At 39.9% G+C, this 20,954-nt stretch overlaps 1 protein-coding gene across 1 annotated transcript in view; it reads left to right on the top strand.

Moving 5' to 3' along the window:
• LOC145416060 (hemicentin-1-like) overlaps positions 1-20,954 on the top strand; it is a 66,854-nt gene that overhangs the window by 25,537 nt on the left and 20,363 nt on the right. The window contains exon 2 of the mRNA XM_080285157.1: positions 17,292-17,452. Coding sequence (XP_080141283.1) covers positions 17,292-17,452 — 161 coding nt within the window. The remainder of the gene's footprint in view (positions 1-17,291; positions 17,453-20,954) is intronic.

Genomic DNA, 20,954 nt, shown 5'->3' with positions numbered 1-20,954 from the left:
TCTTTTTTGCCTCCATTACCTCCATCCTACTGATCTCATCCTCCCTTCTCATCCTCCTACATTTCCCAGCCATTTCCCAGCCACTTATACTATCGTTACTTTCATTCTCTATGTTTATCAATTCCTTAAAGCCTTCTCTCTATCTGCTCACCCTTTCTCCCTTCTCCACTAGCAGTCTGCCATTTTTATCTTTGACTCATCCACTTCTAACTTTTCACCTTGTTTTACTCTCATAACCTCCTTCCAGAACATTTTTTGAATTTGCACTACTTTACACTCAAAATCCTTTCAAACTCCTCATCTACTCTCTTCTCACTCTCTAGTCTTTTTACCTCTCTTCTATTCCATCTCTCAACTTGCTCCATGCCTCTGCTTCCCATCCACACTCTATGTTTTCTTTTCATGCACAGCAGCTTGTCTCACCTCCATGCTGTTCCTTGCACTCTCTTTCGCCTTTTCTTCACCCCTTCAACCACATCACATGTTGCACAGATTTCATCTATGAATACCTTGTATGAGCCTTCCACCTCCCTCATCTAATCGAAATCATAATTGTATATCCAATCGCTCCCCAACTTATCTCTCATATTCTGCTCTTTTTTTCCTGTTCATCCAGCACATTTGAACCTTGGCTCTCACTACTACTAAGTGGTGGTCAGAGTTCACATTCCCAGTCTCTGTATGCTCTCGCATCCAGCACATAACTTCTCATTCTCTCATCTGAACACTCATAATCAATCATTGCCTTCCGTTCATTCAGCTCACCACTGATTCTTCTCACCACTATCCATGTATACCTGTGGATCATTTTATGCCTAAACAGGGTATTGGCTATCATCAACCCTCTTCCCGCACAAATTTCTACTAGAGCACTACCAATCCCATCCACTTCTGCCTACTTGATCCACCTTCACATTCCCTACTCTTCCATTCATATCCCCAGTTAAAAACTCCCTCTTTCTCCTCTCAAACTTTTCCATGCATGCTTCAACATTGTCCAGAGCTCATCTTTCACTCTGTTTACATGGTGTTGTGTCAGCACACACACACACACACACACACACACACACACGAACACACACGCGTGCAATTGTGTACGCTTGTATTCCTGCATTCAGTCTTACCCATATTGTCTGAGAACCAACTGGCCCAACATTTCTTATGTTCTCCTTCCATCTCTTGCACACAATAGTACATACACCCTTCTTTGCCCTCTCATTCTCACTTACTCATGTACATATGCCTAGTCCATACTCCCACTCTCTCACACTGTCACTTCTTCCTTTGGTCTCAGTCAGTGCATATAATTATGTCCACTTTTCTTCCTCAAGCACCAGGAGAGTCTCTATCATTCACCTCATCATTCGCACTCCCCACATTCCATATTCCCATTCTCACTGTGTTCCTTATCCAGTCCTTGGTCGTCACATGTAGGTCCGTCTGTGTCCAAGACATTTTGTTTGTTTTTTATTGAGCTGTTTTACGAGGAGGGTCACTAATCCTCCGCCAACCCCTTTGTTGATACGTCGGGAACACGTTGGGTTGGTCATGTGGTTACCACCCAGCGTATTCAATAATATTCTGGCTTACAGGAAATCATTTGGCTTGTCACTCGTGTGGAGTCACCCTGGAGTAGCCCTACATTGAGTGGATGATGGGTGCCCCCATCGACCACCATTGTTTATCTGTGCAAAACCTGAACTGTCAACTAGAATATACTTCAACCCTAAAATTATTCGGTGCTCTCTTGAATAGAATATCCAAGTATACCAACTGTGGTTACAGGGTTAAACAATTTATATTCGTTTTACACCAAATTTTATAGAACTGTTGGGGACAAGGCAAGAATGAAAGGGTTCGATAATGAGAGCACTCAATCCCAAAGTCATCAGGAAACGTCAACCTGTAAGGCTACAGGGCAGTGTCGACTAAAATAGTTCTTATATTATTTTATCAAACTTGGTGGAAGTGTTAAGGATCAGGCAAGGATGAAGGGATTAAATTTCAAGAACTGTTAGTCAAAGGTAAAGGTCAAAATTCGACTCATCTGTTTGTGTGTCAACAAAATAATTATCATAATTTTGATCTGATCTGAATCAAATTTATTGGATGAGCTGAGGATCACCCAAAAGGTTGACCTTTTATTCTCAGAACAATAGGCCAGAGGTGAAGGGCACATAGCAAGCTCCACTTCAAAAGTTCATATCCAGCAAGACCAAAGTCAAAGTCAAAATAAGTCAATTCATCCAATTTTCATCCAATTTGAAGAGTTGGGCAAGAATGAAGGGTTAAGGGTTAGTCATGGTTAAAGGTTAGGCAAGAACGAAATAATTTCAACTTTGATAACAATCTGCCCAAAGTCAGGTAAAATGCTAGTCTGTTCGATTGTTTGGTTGGGGCAGGTGTGCCATTTTGATTACTCCACCTGTTTTTGAAAAAGTGTTTTAAAATATTTTCTGTACTTACTTCTCCTTGGAACGGTTTTATTTTCTGTACTAATTTTACTGTTTGTGGTAACTGTGTTTCCTTCTGCTGTACCTTTTGTGTGTGCATTATTTTCATTTCTCATTTTATAAAACACATTCTTCTAAATTCTAATTTCTCTTCCAATTTCTTTTATTGATACTAGTGTTCTTTAATTCCCTTTTACTTTTCTTGGCCACCAAGACGTATTTGTACTTGGCTGATGCCCACGTAATTGACTAGGGGTCGCATTCTTCTTTGCAATGGAATATTCATTGCCTTTTATCTAAATAATTTATCATGCATATTATGTCCTGATATCATATTTTATACTATCTGTATATATTTTGGTTATGACATGCCTTGCCTCAGTAATGTATAGGAATGTAATATGCATGATGTGCAAAATAACTGAGGTAAAACCAATCTGCCACTAAAGTTATAGTCCTGGAAGTCCCGAGTAGTCCCACTTTCGATCGCACACAAGGGTCATTTAAATGCAATATACTACACAACATGAAAAAGTCACTGAAATAGGGACAACACCCCAACGAAGTTATCTATCTTCTATTTATCGCAGGCGCCTTAATTCATAAGGGGTAGCCACATGCGAATCGCCTCATGCCATCCTGTCATCCACTAATAGGCAACCCTCTCACAAACTCCCACCCCCTTCTCTAATATACATCTCCGTTCCATTCTTCTATCTTATCCTTGGTCTCACCCATCCCCTTACCCCCTCCACCCCATTCACAGACACTTTCATGGTCAATCTCTCATTCTCCATCATTTCCACCAGGTCTTAAACCACGACATGAAAGTGTTAAATGCACATTTTAAAATGTGTCATAAGTTTTTCCCATTCCATTCTTTCTTCTTTATTCTTGTTTCTGTTATGATAGCCTATGTCAATTAATTCTCTCTTCTTCAACAGCTATGGCCGTCCAGTCCTGCCACTCTAAACTGCTACTGTCATGTACCGTGCTATTGGTCGTCCTCACAACTGCCACAACCGTGGACGGTACGTAAATAGTAAGGAAATTATTGTATAAGGCAACACAGCTACAAAAATAATCTATAAAAAGTCACAACACCAGACGGTGCGCAAAGCAGAAATATTATCATCATTCAGCTTTCTTTCAACGTTCAGGTGTGGTAAGGTAGGATCCACAAAGCAAGGAAAAAGAAAAAATACAATAATGGGAGAACTAATCAACAACATGTTCAGTGAAATGGGTCATACACCCATTTATTCGCCATTAAAGGGCACGAAATCCATGGTTTCACCTCACAGGCCCACCCTTTTTGCACGTAGGTTAATAAATACCACAAGACAGAGTCAGTTCCAGTGGTAAAACACCTTGTTTATCTCTCACTGGTCATTCTAATATACACTTAACATTCTCTATGATTCAGCACTCTGGAGACAAACCACAATAATTTTTAAACTCATTTGGATTACCCATATTGTCTCACAAAGGCACAGTCACATTCATCTTCTACTCTACTTACACTGTACAACCACTCGAACAGGGCAGTACTTCCGTAGTGGATGGAATGCTGGTAACAGAAATAGCTGGAGCTCCCACTTCAACAGCCCTCAAGACTAGCTTCTGATCATCCCCCTTTTGTAGAACCTTTTCAGTGTTTTAGTAAGGAGAAGCGGTGCCAGCAAACCCGTCCCCGGCAGTCATTTTAACGCCGACGTATAAACACAACAGGATATCTAGTCAGAGATGTCACATATCATATCTTGAGTAAATTGGGTGAAAATTTACGATTCTATGCTCATTTGAAATTTTTTGGCCCAACCCTTCTGACACTGACCCCACTACCATTAACTAGGAGGTGACCCCTCTAATGTAATGAAGCATGTTATAGGATGCAGATTTGAAACATTTAGGTTTAGGTTTCATATCGATATGACGAATTTGAAAGGAGTTACGGGGAAAAAAAAAATCAGAACTTTTTTTTTTTTTTTTTTTAACATTTATGGGGCCTACAGCCTGGGTCTTGGCCCAATTTGGCCCGAATTTTAAAGAGCCCGAATTTTAAAGAGCCCGAATTTTAAAGAGCCCATCATCCCTGTAATTTTGTTTATAATCACACCAGTACTTTTCATGTAAACTTGTTAGCAGACAAACAGACAAACTGAGTGAAAACAATACCCACCCCCGAGCCTCTCTGGGGCGGGGACGGATAATAAGGGGAGCTGGCCAGCATACTCTACTGCATCTTCCTCTAACCAAACTGTATACGCATTACACACCACACTTCCTGTTTCAGAATTGACAAAAAAATGTCACCTCAACATTCAGTTGTTAATGTAAACAGCAGTAAAGTTACGGTGTTTGAGAGGAATGAAGTCACAGAATGCAGAGTGAGGTTGGGTGGTGAGGATATGGAGAATCTGAGTGCAGTTAAGTACTTGGGTAGTGTCATGAGTAAGGATGGAAGTTTTGGGGAGGAAGTGCTTGAAAAGGACACAGCAGGGAAGGAAGGTTGTTGGTTCACTGAAAGCGGTGATGAGAAATATGGAGGTGAGTATGGAAGTTAAGAAGTCACTGCATGACAGTACTGTGATCCCTACCCTGACGTATGGAAGCGAGGCGTGGACCTTGCTAGAGGGGAACAGGTCAAGAGTGAGGGCAGTGGAAACGAGTTACCTGAGAGGAGCATGTGGAGTGACATGGGGGGACAGGTTGACGAATGAAGAAGTGTAAGAACGTGGTGGGGTGGATGTGGATGTGATTGAGAAAATTAGGAGAAATACACTGAGGCGGTTTGGACATGTGGAGTGAATGGAGAATGAAAGATTGACTAAGAGGGTGTATGTAGGTGAAGTGGAGGGAGGGGGAGAGAAGGGGAGACCGAGGATGAGGTGAAGGGATGGAGTTGAGAGGTATATGAGAGAGGGGGGAATGAGTTGGGAGAATGCAGTCAAATGGTGAGTGACAGAGCAACTTGGAGGAGTTTTGTCTGCGGCCACCCTTTGCGGGATTAGGGCGTCAGGTTATAGATAGATAGATAGATAAATAGAACATCCAGCTTCAGAATCCTGGGGAGGGAGGGGAGGACCATAAATCCCTCCACCATCCACCCCTCATCCAATGATGAGCAAGTGAGATGCATGGAACGATTGTTCTTGTGGAGATGTATGGTCCAATGGTCCTTGCTTAGGAGATTCACCCTTTATGGAATCATTGTTTGACTCCCTCTTTATTAAAAATCTGCTCCATTCATGGCCTTTTCTTTAATTTTCTCCGTTAAAGACCACCTACCTTCCTCTAAGCCTCCTCATCTCATCTTCACTGAGATAAACAGTCTGAGGTGACTTTATACTATTTTCAAAGCCAAGGATGGATGTTGTGTGTATGTGTGCAGCAACATAATTGTCTTGCTCTCATGTTCTTGAAATTTAATCCTCTGAATTATCAACACCCTGGCCTCAGCTATCTGCACATTTTCTGACTTAATATATCTGAACTGTTCACTTATCCTCTAATTTGTGTCTAATTCTAAGATGAAACCCATTTTATAAATGTGTTCTTTCTCTGAAAACTACCTTCCAGGTGATGTCAACGTTCATCATCACCTTTAGCCCTCCTCTCCATTCACTGATCCATCTGGTGAAGAAGCCTACATCTTTTCTATCCTTAATGGCCTAGAACAGCTGGTAATACTGCCTTGGAGAGAGTGCCAACATACTTGACCTACTGGTTACAACTTCTCCTTCTACTTACTTAATCTTCTATATCTATTGGACTCCTCTGATCGCAGCTTAACAGCCTTAACCTGTCCTATTGCTACAGTTAGGCCTGTGGACTCTCCCAAGAAGTGGTGGTCGTGGCACTATGGAGCTGCTGATTGGGAGACCCTCAGGCAGTATGTCTTTGATTTTCCATGGAATGATTGCTGTTTTCATGGCCAAAAGCCAAATGGGTGTGCCTCGCACATAGTGGAGATTATTCTCTCGGTAATGGAAACATACATTCCTTTCTCTCATTCTAATGCAAAGAAACCTTGGTGTAAACACGTATGTTCTAATGGTGTCCACGACAAGGAGGATGCCTACAGTAGATACCAATGCCAATCAACCACTGAATCTCATCTCTTTTGTGTTTCTGCCTGGAGTTATGTTAAGTCTGTTCTTCACATTTTTTTTATTTTTTTCATTCATACAAAATTATCTGAAATTTTTTACTTCAATACTTCTTGCACTTTCTTCTACCTTGCTAAAAGCATTTCTAACAACTTTATCTTATCCTTTTTCCCTCCTCTTTTCAGTTCTGGTAGCTCCGTAGGTGTTTCTTCTACTGAAAAGGCAGAACTCTTTGCTTATACTTCCACCTTCAGTTCCACCGTGGTTGATTCTGATGCTGTTTCTTTATCTCTTCCCCCTCCCCTCTGACTTCCTCATGACCGACATGAAAATGTCATCTATTTATGTACCTTCTGCTTTCAGGGACTTCAGTACTAACAAGGTGTATGTTGGGGTTCCGCCTGTTTTTATCAGTAACGTCACTGTGCTTATACCTTACCCTGGTAAACTCTTTCACCTTTTGTCTGTCCACATGTACCTTTACTTCTTGCTGGAAGTTTGTTCTCATTCAGCCTGTCCCAAAGAAGGGTGACCTTTCCCAACCCTCTTGTCATAAAAGACTTTGTGGTTCCTTTGTGGTTGAGTTATATATATATATATATTAGACTTGTGGACGAGCGGTTTTTATATCTAGGAGTAGCTTCCCATTTGTCATGTAGTGACAGGAGAGGTAAAGAATAGTATGGGACTATTTTTATTTGTCTTGGAAATATTAACAAGTCTCTCACACAGAGCGGAGTATAGAGTCCAGTTCCGCTAGCTATCTCTCTGTCTCGCTCTCTCTGTCTCTCTCTCAAAGTTACCAAGCCCTTCTCCCTGCGACCTGCCTCTTGTATGGCTTGTCTCCTTCTGAGCTCTCTTTCCTAAATTCTGGTGTAGCAGGGGTGTGTCACGTGTGTTCCTTGTGAGTGGAAAGTTCTAGCAGCCTGTGTGTGAGTATGTGTGTATGTGTGTGTATGGTCACTAGGAGCTTTGTTCACCGGTGGACTGCTGACAACTAACTGCATCATCTCCTTACTGGCCACTGTCGTCAGCTTTCCTCAGTGTAATTTGCAAGCTCATTTCCTTTTCCCAGGCTCGCATAGGGCTGTCTATCTATCTATTTATCTATCTATCTATTATGATTTGTAACTACAATACATTGCTCGGTCACGCGAAAATGGCGTACCATCGACAGTTAATAGTCCTAACATATTAATACACATTATATATACATTATAATGAACTTATAAGCTAATTAAGTGAAATACATAATATTGTAAAAGTAACATAATTGTATGAATATTGTATACATATAATATTCATAGTAAATAGTGATTATTCAGTAATATTACATTTTAAACAAGTTGTATACATATTTGAATAAATGCATTAAAGTAAATTATTTAACTGTAATACAGTATGTACTTGGGTTATTATAGTGAAATGCATACATGCAAGAATAAAAAATAGTTTAAAATTAAGATTATGGTAAGAGTTATTAATATTTTATTTAAAGATAATGGTACTGGTCTGCCATATATGGGTCATTCTTCTTTGTATTATATATATATATATATATATATATATATATATATATATATATATATATATATGTATATAATTAATACTATATACAAAATATATACACTTCATTCAGGGTGGTTAACTTTGATGTTAACTCTCCCCCACTAAATAATGACTCCAAATTAGCAATTCTTGCATGCATTCTGTGCATTATGAACAGCAGTACTGCAACTACAATGCAGACGATTATAAAGACAGTAGGTGCTGGGCTATACACATAATATGGGTTGAACATACTCAAACTCAAATCTTCCCAGGGCTTCATTGTTTCATTGATCAGCTGCATAGTTTCAAACTTAGGTGAAGTCAGCTTAATACTTGTGCTCATGTTTAAGTTCATATCAGGCAGTGGGTGGAAATGTTTGTGTGTATGATTGAGAATGGCGTAGTGATTGATGGTGGATAAAGTAGACATGGCTGGTGTAAATACCGCACAGTAGTCTGGTGCTATGTATAATCCTGATGCTGATGTATGAGATGGTGGTATATCTGGACAGACTATGTAAACTGATGTGTTATGAGGGAAATAAAAAAACTGTGAGTGACCAATGCATTGATGGTGTACAAGTTTATCTGGAGCAAAAGTGAAGTTGCAATGATGATGAATATTGTCATTTCTGATGATAGCCATTTCACAAGGGACTGTATCAGTAGGCTGAAACGTGAAAATGTACGCAGGACAAAGATGAACAGCATGTAAGGATATGCGGCACTTTCGTTCAATCGTTGACTCACTTGCGAAAGTGACAGTGTCCCGTCTCTTGGAGACCCTGATGAGTTCGGTGTCTGTGTTGATGTTGATGATGACCAAAGTGTTGTTATTTTTATAGGGGAAGGGGTGTATTTGGTATACTGTGAACAGGTCTTCAGTGATGAATGGTACATGAACTACCACTGATGTTGGTGTTAGTGTTGCTTCTAAATACGGGTAATATTGCATAAATTCCCTACTGCGGAACAACGGCTTCAATTTATGTTTATGTATGCCTTGACTAACTATCTGACGTAGCTCATGAACTGGGAGTAAGTCAGTTGTGATCTTGCCATCACCAGCATTCGAAATTCCTTGCATAAGTGCCCTGAAACGATCTTTAGTGTTCTCTAATTGTAGTAGAATCGTGTCAACATGTTCTGTGATGATGGAGAAGTGCTGGAAAAGGGTAACGTTTCCCTCTAATTCATTTATTTTATCTACACTCTTGAGAGCTACGTTTTCTGCTTGTTTCAGATTTTTCACAATTGTCTTCATTGCTGAGTTCTGTCCTGTGATGAATTTATCTTGGTATGTTAGTACCTGAGCTATCTTATTAAATTTGTTGTTTATTTCTTTAAGGTCATCCTCTGTAGCCAATCCAAAGATGTTCCCAAGAACTGCGCCGCCCAAGTCGAACAAACCGCGCTTTTGGCGAGTACGGGTGATGTTGTTCCTGTCACTCAGTACCTCAGTTCCATAAGATGGGAGATCTTGGATCATGACGAGCATAGTTGACTTCGCCCGTTCTAGCTTCCATTTCGCTAACTTTACCATTTCATTCACTTCCTTGGTGTTATGTGCTTGTGAAACATAATTTCCTATCATGAAGTCCAGAGTTCGCATCGGCGTCGCAAGTCTGTCTAGATAAGTAGGTAAGTCATACAAGTAATCTAGACTTATTTCAGTACTCATGACGTCCTTAACGATTGTAGTCGTGGCCGTTGGAGCTATGAGGCATCCTTGTCGCACTATATGTTTGGGGTCTAAGTGCGCATATCCTCTTGCTATGTAGAGGAGAATCCATAGCATAAATCCCTTCATCGTAACCTACCGAAAAAAAAAAAAATCTATTAATTTCCTATAATGCTGTGGTCGATGATAGTGATGATGTGCGTTACGGTTGATTGTTATTTCATTTATAGAAGGAGTTTAAATCGATATTTAAATCTCGTAAATGATGTACTGTAGATTTGATTGGAACAGTTGCACCTATGTTCTATTGTTTGGTATATGACCTAAATTTCTTTTTGTAATCATTGTTGTGTTCTTGCTTGGTTTCTTGAGGTACGTTCACCTGTTCGGTTGTATCCGAGGCTGAATAATTATGTGATAATTCCCTTGAAACTCGTTTTAAATGGTCAATATGAACTTGTTTCTCCTCGCCACTTGAAAGTGACTTAATTAAAACTTTGTTTTCTTTTATGTTAATTACTCTGTATGGGCCCTCAAATTTTGGGGATAATTTATTGTCTCTCGTATGAATGACACCGTAAACAATGTCTCCTAAGCTGATAGGTGAATCTTTTGCCTTCTTGTTAAATGCCTCCGTCATTTCTTCCTTGGACATCGTTAATTGTTTTTTGACTCTTTTGTGAATGTCCTGGAATTCACGTAAACGGAGTTTAGAGTAATCATCGTAATTGTATATAGGCATGCTGTCACCTTCTAGGAGCTCATATGGTAATTTTTTATCTGTGCCATATATAATGAAATGTGATGTGTCACCGATGGATTTATTTATAGACCCATTAATTGAGGCCTCTACTCTGGGAATCCAATCATCCCAGCTTGCATAATTTTCACTGAGAATGTGTCCTAGCACATCTAATACCTTTTTATTTTGTCTCTCTACCAACTCATTCGATGCTGGGTGATCGGCCAAAACGTTAACCTTTTTGATGTATTGTTTACATATTTCTTGTAAGATCTCAGAATTAAATTCTCCTCCATTATCACTTATTAGTACCTTTGGGGTAGTAAAGCGACATACTACATTATCTTTTATTGCCTTTGCTACTGTCTCTGCTGTCTTATCTTTAATTGGAGCTAAAATGACATAACGGGAAAAATGATGCGTTGCAACGAATAAGTATAGGTTATTATTGTATGATAATGGCATCTTGAGTAAATCAACAGCGACAACATCCCATGGTTGATGTGGTACAGGGTAATTACCCATCGGTGCAGGTGTGATTGGGTATCCTTTGTGTTTTGCACATGATTCGCATCTGTCTATATGAATGTTTATATCTTTTCGTAATGAAGGCCAGTAATATAATAGCTGGGCTTGGTTGAATGTCTTATCCTTTCCAGGATGCCCTGCATGTGGGCTGTCGTGTATCAATCGTAATAATTGGGGTATCATGTCATTAGGTACTACCAACTGGTTAGTATTTCTTTGGCGTTTTAGTTGTTTAGAGTTAATTTTGTATAATGTATTATTGACCATTGTGAATTGTTCAAGTGGGACATGCAGTTTGGGTAATTGTATGTCATCTCCACTTTCTAACTTGTATATTACTTTAGACCATATTGGGTCAAGTCTTTGTGCCTTTGCGATATCCTCGTGGTTTGGGATATTTCCTTTGAGATCTAACGCCGCGACCTGAATTGTGTTCGGGTTCCTAGATAATGCATCAGCTACTATGTTCATTTTACCTTGTATATAATGAATTTGTACATTGTAGTTTTCAACTGTACACTTCCATCTTGCTCTCCTCCCAGAAAGGAGTTTTTCTTTAAACATACCCACCAGTGGTTTATGGTCGGTGAATAAGTGGATTTCGTAACCATATACCAAATCTCGAAACTTTTGTAATGCAAAAACCACTGCAAGTGCCTCTAAGTCTGTAGTGCAATAATTTTTCTCCGCACCTCTTGTTTGTCTGCTGGCAAATGCAATTGGTTGATTCTTTCCTCTTTTATCTTCCTGCATCAGTACAGCCCCTAATCCTTTAACTGATGCGTCTGTACAAATAAGAAATGATTCTGTGTAATCCGGATATGCTAAACAAAGTGCATTTGTTAGTTTATTTTTTAGATTGTTAAATGCCCTTTTTTGTTCTTCTTCCCATTGGAATACAGCATCTTTTTTGAGTAGTTGGAATAGAGGAAAGGCTATATGAGAGAACTGTGGTACGAATGACCTATAGTACCCAGCCAGACCTAAAAATTGTCTAACTTCGTCAGTCGAAGTAGGTTCAGGAAAATCTCTCACTGCCTGTATTTTGTCATCAGTGGTGTGAATACCATCAGAACTTAATTTGTGGCCTAAGAAATTTATTTCCTTTAAGCAAAATTTGCATTTAGAAAGTTTAATTTTTAATCCAGCATCACTAAGCTTTTGTAAGAGTAAGTCTAATTTCCTGAGATGATCCTTAATATTCTTCGTTGCGATTATAATATCGTCAAGATAAACAAATATTCCTTGTCCTAAAATTCAGGACAATACGTAATTCATAAGACGCTGGAATGTGCCTGGGGCTGTCCTCAGTCCCATTGGCATTCTTGTATATTGATAATGGCCTCTGTTTGTTGAAAAGGCAGTGTATTTACGTGACTCCTGAGATACCGGAATCTGATAGTAGCCGTTTAGGAGATCGATGGTCGAGAATATATTATTCTCAGGACCAATATTCTGTAGAACATCGCTTAGCAATGGCATGGGAAATCTGTCTGGGATTGTGTGATTATTTAGTTTACGGTAATCTACTACCGCACGCATTTCTCCATTTCGTTTGGGCACGAAGAATAGGGGGGCATTCCATGGGGAGACTGAAGGCTCAATAATTCCAAGTTTTAACATTTCATCGACATACTGATTTGCAAGTGTACGTTGGGAGTGTGGTATGCGGTAAGCTGGTACGAAAATTGGTGGTGTTTCTGGGTGCACATTAATCATGTGATTAATCAAGTTAGTACACCCTAATTGTTCTCTGGGCAATGCTACGGTGTCCCTGTGTGTTTCCAGCAGGGTTAACAAATCATTTTCTTCATCAAATTCACCTGAGTGAATTAAATTCTCTTTTATTCTTTCTCTATCCGTAGATTTTATCTCACTTGTTACTCCAGCTATAACTATTTCCTTCACAGGGGCGGGACATTTTTCAATATTAACTATGCAAGTTCCCTTTTTCAACTGAACTTCCCCATTCATGTGATTAATCATGAATATCTGAGTTTGCCCTTCGTCGTTCGTATGACATAATACGTTTTCTACTGACAATCCCTTAACTTTACATAATTCTTCTAAGACAAGAACAGTACTATTCCGTAATTTGCTCTTTATGGTAACCTTCATGTATGAATTAGGTGGTATAACTAAATCATTAGTGAGATGGGCTGGAAAAATTGATAAATCAGTACTGTTATCTGGGTCACTAATTCTGGAGGATGGGGTTGGTGGTGGGAGTGGATCTATACACTCATCTGTTTGTGTATGTTTGTTTAAGCCTTTAATATTACCAATTCTTTTGGGCTCTCTTCTAGCAATCGGTGAGGGCTCTGAAGTTATTTCCTCTATGAATTCATTATCAAAGTCTATTCCATTCATTTGTGGGAGTATAGTTATGTTCTCAGCTCTCATGGATCTTAAGCCCAGTAACATATGAGCTTTAATTGCTAAGTTTTCAACGATATAGAAAAATGCAGAGAATGGTCTTGTAGTTTCTGTGAAACTGAGATTTAATCTTATCATACCCTTCACTGTAATCTCTTGTCCATCTACCGTGTATAAATCCAAATCAGCTTCATCCAGAAAAGTTACTTTCTTTTTATTTTTAAGAATTCTATTTAGTTCTTCATGTGTTATTAAGTTCACTGGAGAGCCTGTATCTAAAAATAAGGAAACGTTTTGATCCTCACATACAGCTGGTATCAAGATACACTCATTTCCCAACATGCCTCCTATGTGAAGTTTAGCCTTGTTCTTCTTTACGTTTGTTCGTTTTTTGTCATGACTTGGTCTTCCCCCGATTTGAACATAGACACAATTTTTTCTACTGTTTTGCAATCACTAGTCCAGTGCCCTTGGTATCTATGATGCCTACAGTAAGGACCAAATCCTTGTGTCTTTTGTTTGTCCTCTTTTGCCTTGATAAAGCATTCATACCTTGTGTGTCCTGGTTTTGCACAATAATGACATAGAATGGACCTATCCCTTGACTGTGACCTACGAGGTGATTTCCCATAAGAAGTGTTGTTTATGGCGCGAGACCTGCTCGGGCTGCGCGAAAACTTATAAAACTGCCTGTAGGAAGGCGTCTGGGAACGAGGTCTTGGCGTTTTTGTTTGTTTGGCCTGCCACCAAATGTCATAAAAGACTTTGTGGTTCCTTTGTGGTTGAGTTATATACATATATATATATATATATATATATATATATATATATATTAGACTTGTGGACGAGCGGTTTTTATATCTTGGAGTAGCTTCTCATTTGTCATGTAGTGACAGGAGAGGTAAAGAATAGTATGGGACTATTTTTATTTGTCTTGGAAATATTAACAAGTCTCTCACACAGAGCGGAGTATAGAGTCCAGTTCCGCTAGCTATCTCTCTGTCTCGCTCTCTCTGTCTCTCTCTCAAAGTTACCAAGCCCTTCTCCCTGCGACCTGCCTCTCGTATGGCTTGTCTCCTTCTGAGCTCTCTTTCCTAAATTCTGGTGCAGCAGGGGTGTGTCACGTGTGTTCCTTGTGAGTGGAAAGTTCTAGCAGCCTGTGTGTGAGTATGTGTGTATGTGTGTGTATGGTCACTAGGCGCTTTGTTCACCGGTGGACTGCTGACAACTAACTGCATCATCTCCTTACTGGCCACTGTCGTCAGCTTTCCTCAGTGTAATTTGCAAGCTCATTTCCTTTTCCCAGGCTCGCATAGGGCTGTCTATCTATCTATTTATCTATCTATCTATTATGATTTGTAACTACAATACACTCTAACTGTCACCTAGTTGCATTAACTTTCTGTATTTCTAAAGTTTTTTAACATATTCTTAAAAAATATTAAGACACCTTTCCTCTCATAACCTTACCAGTCACAGGTATGGGTGATCTTCTCACCTTCCTTTCAGAATCCCAGTTATCCTCAATGCGAGATTTTGGCAAAGGATTTGCCACTGGACTTGACATACCAGAGGCTTTTCACTGAGTCTTGTAAATATCTTCAATTAAGAAATGCTCTCTTATGGTTTCTATCCTTCTATTTGTGTCTTCATCTCTAGCTTCCTTTCTGGTCATTCTACAGCTGCTGCTGTAGATGGTCTCTGATCATCTAGTACTATCTGTAGCGGTATTCCTCAGGGCTCTGTCTATTCATCAGTGACATGATTGTCTGCACATGTAACTCCGCCCATTCATACACTGGACACTCCACCCTTCACTTCTCCATTTGCCTCTCACAGCATCCACCACAGCAGCTACATTAAAAGGCATGGGATGAGACTATGGTGCACCTAATTTTTGACTTGGCTCATATTTCCGATTGGGGTAAATGCATTCACGTTGTTTTGATGCATCAAAAACTCAGTTCTTATATCGTTTGCTGCACCAAAATCTTCAACAAGACTATCCTTTAACATATAGCAATATCCAGCTGAATCCTACAGCACATCCTCCCAGAACATACCTGAGGCTTCATTTTCTTGATATTTATCATGAAATGACGGTATGACCTCTCTTGCAAAAACTGCTTCCAAGAGATTAGGTATGCTAAGCTAACTCCATGCCTGCTTTATTCTCAGACAACTGTCCATTTTCTACAGGGGTGTTATTCGCCCCTGAACTGAATGCAACTTTCTTTTGCAGGGGGTGGGGGATGGGCTTTCAACAGACAGCTCTTCTTAACAGAGTGAAGTCAATGGCTTTTTGCCTTTTTAACTTTCCTCATTTAACTAACTCCCTTCAACCTGTCTCATCACTGCACCTTGCATCTTTATCTCTTTTCTATTGCTACTTCGTTGGTCACTGCTCTTCTGAATGGTCTGAGCGCATAGCACCCATCTAGCAGCAAATTCTAACCCTTTTTCTGTCTAATTCTCTAATGAAGGAGTTAACTGATGGTCCTAGCCAGCATGCATGGAACATGTCAACCCTGCATCTACCTTCCTCCGTCTGTGTTTCCTTCTGCCAATGACTTCCAGTCTTTAAAAGCAAAGTGTCCAGTTATTTGGAAATGAGCTGATCTTGAATTTAGCTCTGTTTCTTTCGTGGGGGGGACAATCTTTTGGACTCTGCACTTAGTTTCCTACTTTTCCACAAAAAAAACAAACAAACAAACAAACTCGTCTAAGTTTTATATTTCCAGCAAATACGTCATTTCATTTTTAACTACATTTAATCTTTTCTGCATACACTTCATAAGTTCTTGATGCTATCCATTCTTTTTATGTCATTACAGCAGTCTTCACTTGTCTCAACATCGAAAGTTGCACCAGTAACAAAAAGCAAAACTGTTAAGCAAAGCAAAATCTGTTTCTAACATTGATGGTAAGTTACTCTTAGGTTTTAAAAAGGCCTTGGCCAAGCATGTATTAGTATTCTCATTCTCCTATTCAATACCAAAGACAAGCACAGAAAACACACAAATTTGCCCTTGATCTCTCGTCTTAGTGTTACACTTTCTTCCTAGATTCTCCACAGACAAAGTCATCAACTTTTCTCCCTGCTTCATCAAAGAAATAAAGCAACAGCTTCCATCATGTCAGGTTTCTCCCTGCTTCCCATGCTTCCTCTGACAACACATTATCATACTCTAATCGTATTCTGTCAGAAAATCTAGTATGGCAAGAAGTAGTGAAAGAGACAATGCCTATTCAATATCACCTTCTTGTCCATACCGTCATGGAGAGTTCTCTGGCTAATCCTGTCATTTCTTCTTCCATAATTCACCTCAATAACTAACAATCATACTCAGCATGTGTTTCATATATAAGGATCTCTCTCACTCTGCCGAGTGAACTCGTACATCTCTGGTAACGACTCAGCACGTTTTATCAATGTTCACCCTGCACACTTTATTAAGTTCCTTCTCCCACTGCCACATCCACACGCAACAAGCTGACTGAGAAGTCCCCACAACACAACACATTTCATGGCTTAATTTCTAGTGGAGCGTATATTTACGAACTACCTTTTCTTAGTACTAGTAGTTGTAACCCCAGACCCATTTGAAATGTGAATCCAGTGACTACAGGTTTAAGCTGCCTTCCTCCTGAAGTCCACTATCCACCTTTTGGGGGATAGGGAGAGATCATCACCTCATATTCCTTTCAGACATGAGATATCGAACATTATCATTAGTCTTATGTTTTTCTTTAAATTTCCCCTGCTCAAAAAAAAATAAATAAAAATTAGATAACTCCCTCTACGTCTCGTACTACCTTTCACTTTTTTCTTGTCCCTTCCGCCACAGACAGGTCAGTATGGAAGGACAAACTGAAGGAAGCCCCACCCATCCAGTACTCCACCCTGAGTGGCCCATCCTTCACCAGCACCATAGAGACCACGGTCACAGTTGTGTCTGGTACCACCGCCATGCTGCCGTGTGGTATTAGGAACCTGCATAACTACACCGTAAGTTGACACATGTTAATTGGCTAGTAGTTAAAAATGCTGGGAAATGAATTCGAACTTCTGGAACACTAAGGTTGACTTTAAAAGATTATGAAAATAGACAGAGGGATAGATGGACTGGTAGACAGATAGAATGATGGGAAGGCAGACAGTTATCAGAAGAGCACGTGTGTGTGTGTGTGTGTGTGTGTGTGTGTGTGTGTGTGTGTGTGTGTGTGTGTGTGTTGGTAACCATGGCTATAAGCTCAGAGGAATTTGGAACCTTAACCCATGGCATCCGTGTGTCATGTATACATGACAGCCCAGGGACATCTGGATGGCACATAATACAGTCATAAGAAAAAGTATCGGTACCCCCAGAACTGCTCGATGCTAAACGAACGTTAGCTGGGCTATGTGGGCGTGTCCTTGCTGTTCACCCCTCCCCTATCTAGTGTTGCCATATCACAATCCCATTACAAGAGTTTGAATAATGAGCAAGAATGAGCCATATGGCGGGGAAATATATAGGACATGTTTGCGTTACCCTGAGCGCCCTGCCGGAGACTAATAATGAAACTCAGCAGGTTTATTATTTTCCTACTAGTCAACACTTATTAACTACAGAATACAACAGATAAATTATTTTGAATGGTATTAGATCCATAGGCATCGACTGTGTGTGTGTGTGTGTGTGTGTGTGTGTGTGTGTGTGTGTGTGTGTGTTTAATGATAGTCTAGCAGGGGTGCACGAGTTCATCTGATTGCTTTAGACGGGTGGCTAAATGCTTCAGATGGATGCTTCAGAAGTCTAGAGGCTGTTTTCGAAGCAGGGGGTGGGTATACAAAATATTAAAACAATGAGACTGAACATGTATTAGTATTTTCCTTTTACTCAACATTTATTATATGTAGAAAGCAATACATATCATTTTTATACTGAAATTTACTAAGTTGGCTTGTATCGGCTGAAGTACTATCATACGTCTGGAATGGGTGCACATACTCATTGCCCGTCTGCATGTGTGTTGCCGACTTCAGACCATTCGGTTATATTTTTATTTAATGACTTCGGTGCCGGATAATAAAGCATAGTGTCTCTATGCACAGAGGCCAGACGATCTAATTAGCTTTTATTACCTCTAGCACAAATTCTAATAACTGTGACTCACATATCCGACATTGACGGGTTTGAGGTACAAACTTTCCTGTCCCGTCGTTCCACAACACTTCGTTGTTGTCGAAGTGCATGGCTCTGAAGGGTAACGATAGTTTTTCTTATGACTGTACATGATCTAGTGTTTTGTGGATTGTTTGAATATTCCACGGGTTATTTCCACTGCACACAGCCACTGGCAACTCACATGTATGAATCTGAGTCATGTTTCAGTTACCTGTTTACTTCTGTAATGGACAGACCTACACAAAAAGTTTTCCCTGTGTTCGGATCCTCAGCTGAGCACCTGCAGCCTCCGACTTCAACACCAGTAAAGTCCAAAGGCCAGAAAAGAAAAAGCCTTAGTGCTAGTGCGAGAGAGAGAGAGAGAGAGAGAGAGAGAGAGAGAGAGAGAGAGAGAGAGAGAGAGAGAGAGAGAGAACTCAAGGTGACATTATCGCCAATTGTGAGTGGGAAAATTGACTCTTCCTCTGAGGAAAGCGACCTCGCCATGATGAGTGTCGATATTTATGTGTCAGATGAGGAGGGTGGATCACGTGAGTCCTCCACTGTGTGCCCATCATTTCCTCTTGTACGTTCATCTGCTATTTCAGATGATAGAAATGGTCCAGACAATATTGACGATCCTGGAGAGGGGAATATTGGCACGGGCAAGGAGATGGAAGAGGAGGTAGGGGGTGGAGAAAGGGAGGAGGTGGGGGAGGGAGGAAGGAGGAAGCACCATAGGGCAAGCTTGGCACCAGCACTCTGCGTATATCCATGCAAATAATGGAAGCAGAAAGTTTGTTTCATTTTGACATCAGAGCCTTACTTTTATTGAAAGTTTTCATGTGTGTACATATTTGTTCTGATGAAAAAGTACAAATCACATGAAAAAAATCTGTTTTGTGGAAAATGTAGTGAATTATGGAGAGTACATGGGTAACTATTTTGTTCACATTATTATTTAGGTTTTATGTAGAAGTAGTAGTAGTAGTAGTAGTAGTAGTGGTAATCAGAGTAGTAGTAGTAGTAGTAGTAATAGTACTAGTAGTAGTAGTAGTAGTAGGAGTAATAGTAGTAGTAGTAGTTGTAGTAGTAGTAGTGGTTGGGTAGTAGTAGTAATTGTAGTAGTAGTATTAGTAGTGGTAGTAGTAGAAGTAGTAGTAGTAGCAGTATTGGTAGTTGTTGTAGTAATACCCAGAGTTCTAGTGGCACGGCGGTGCTAGTGGTTGGGTAGTAGTAGTAGTAGAAATGGTGGTAGTAGTACAGTAGTGGTAGTTGTAGAAGTAGTAGTAGTAGCAGCAATGGTAGTAGTTGTAGTAATACCTAGACTTCTAGTTGCACAGCAGTGCAACAATGCAAGCTGTCATAAATTTGTATACACTCCTTTATCTGGCGAGTGTTAGTCTAACACTACCTTAAGTAAATTCATACAAGTCTCTTAGGAAGTATGAGTGTAATTGATATTTCAACTCACCAGTGATTATTCTCCTATCTTCTAGCTAATTCCCCAAGCTTTGACCAAATCATAAAGGTTACTTAGCTAGAAAGAGTCGGACAACAGATGACGATGAGCCTGATGTTTCGGTCGGTTGCCTGGGCATCCAAGCGTCCTTAGGTGCGTATTTTACAGCATGCAACTTGAACCAACTTTTGCAGCAGAATGCATGAACATGACGAGTCTCTACTCCCTCATAGGATTGTAGGGATGCCAACTATTAATTAATTACAAGGCTAAATACAGTTAAATTACTTCATGATATATATACAAGGTGAATCTAACTTAATTTAATCTTAGTTTTAATTAAACTAAAGCCAAATATTCCCTTTATTTATGTAAATATGTATAAACCTTCATTCGTTTCTCATGTGAGGCACTGCATACTCACCACACAAGCACAGTTAAGTCAATGGCAGTTTCCGAAGTGTTGACATGTATTCATAATATAGTTGTCCACAAAGGTTAAACGCAGTAACATTAATTTATTAATGATAAGAAATATTAAAGAGAACATAATCTCTGGATTATGAAGCACTTGAATTAGTCATTAACGCTCTTTAGCTTTTCCTCTGTATTTAAACAGGGACAACTATTTTAAAAGATAAAGAGCACAACCATTCTGGGGGAAAATATTTCCCACAGTTTTGGGGCCAGGCGTAAAATGATACACTGTATCATGTAATGTGACCCTTAGCCAGGAGTTCTCTCCATAGGTCTCGAGAACCCTGTGCTGCGGCCCTTCTAGGTTGTGCATCTTGACCCAATTGCTCTCCACCATCTACTGTGTACAGCGTAGCCGTTAACTCAAGGGGTACCAGTTTATCAGTAGTTTTTATATTAGTGTGTCCCCTACATTTTATTTT

This window comes from Coenobita brevimanus, chromosome 104 (genome assembly GCF_032717465.1).
Source record: "Coenobita brevimanus isolate Jiangsu-jjx chromosome 104, ASM3271746v2, whole genome shotgun sequence".
In the NCBI taxonomy this organism is placed as follows: domain Eukaryota; kingdom Metazoa; phylum Arthropoda; class Malacostraca; order Decapoda; family Coenobitidae; genus Coenobita; species Coenobita brevimanus.
Note: the sequence above shows the minus strand (reverse complement) of the source record. Positions and strands in the feature narration are given on the sequence as shown.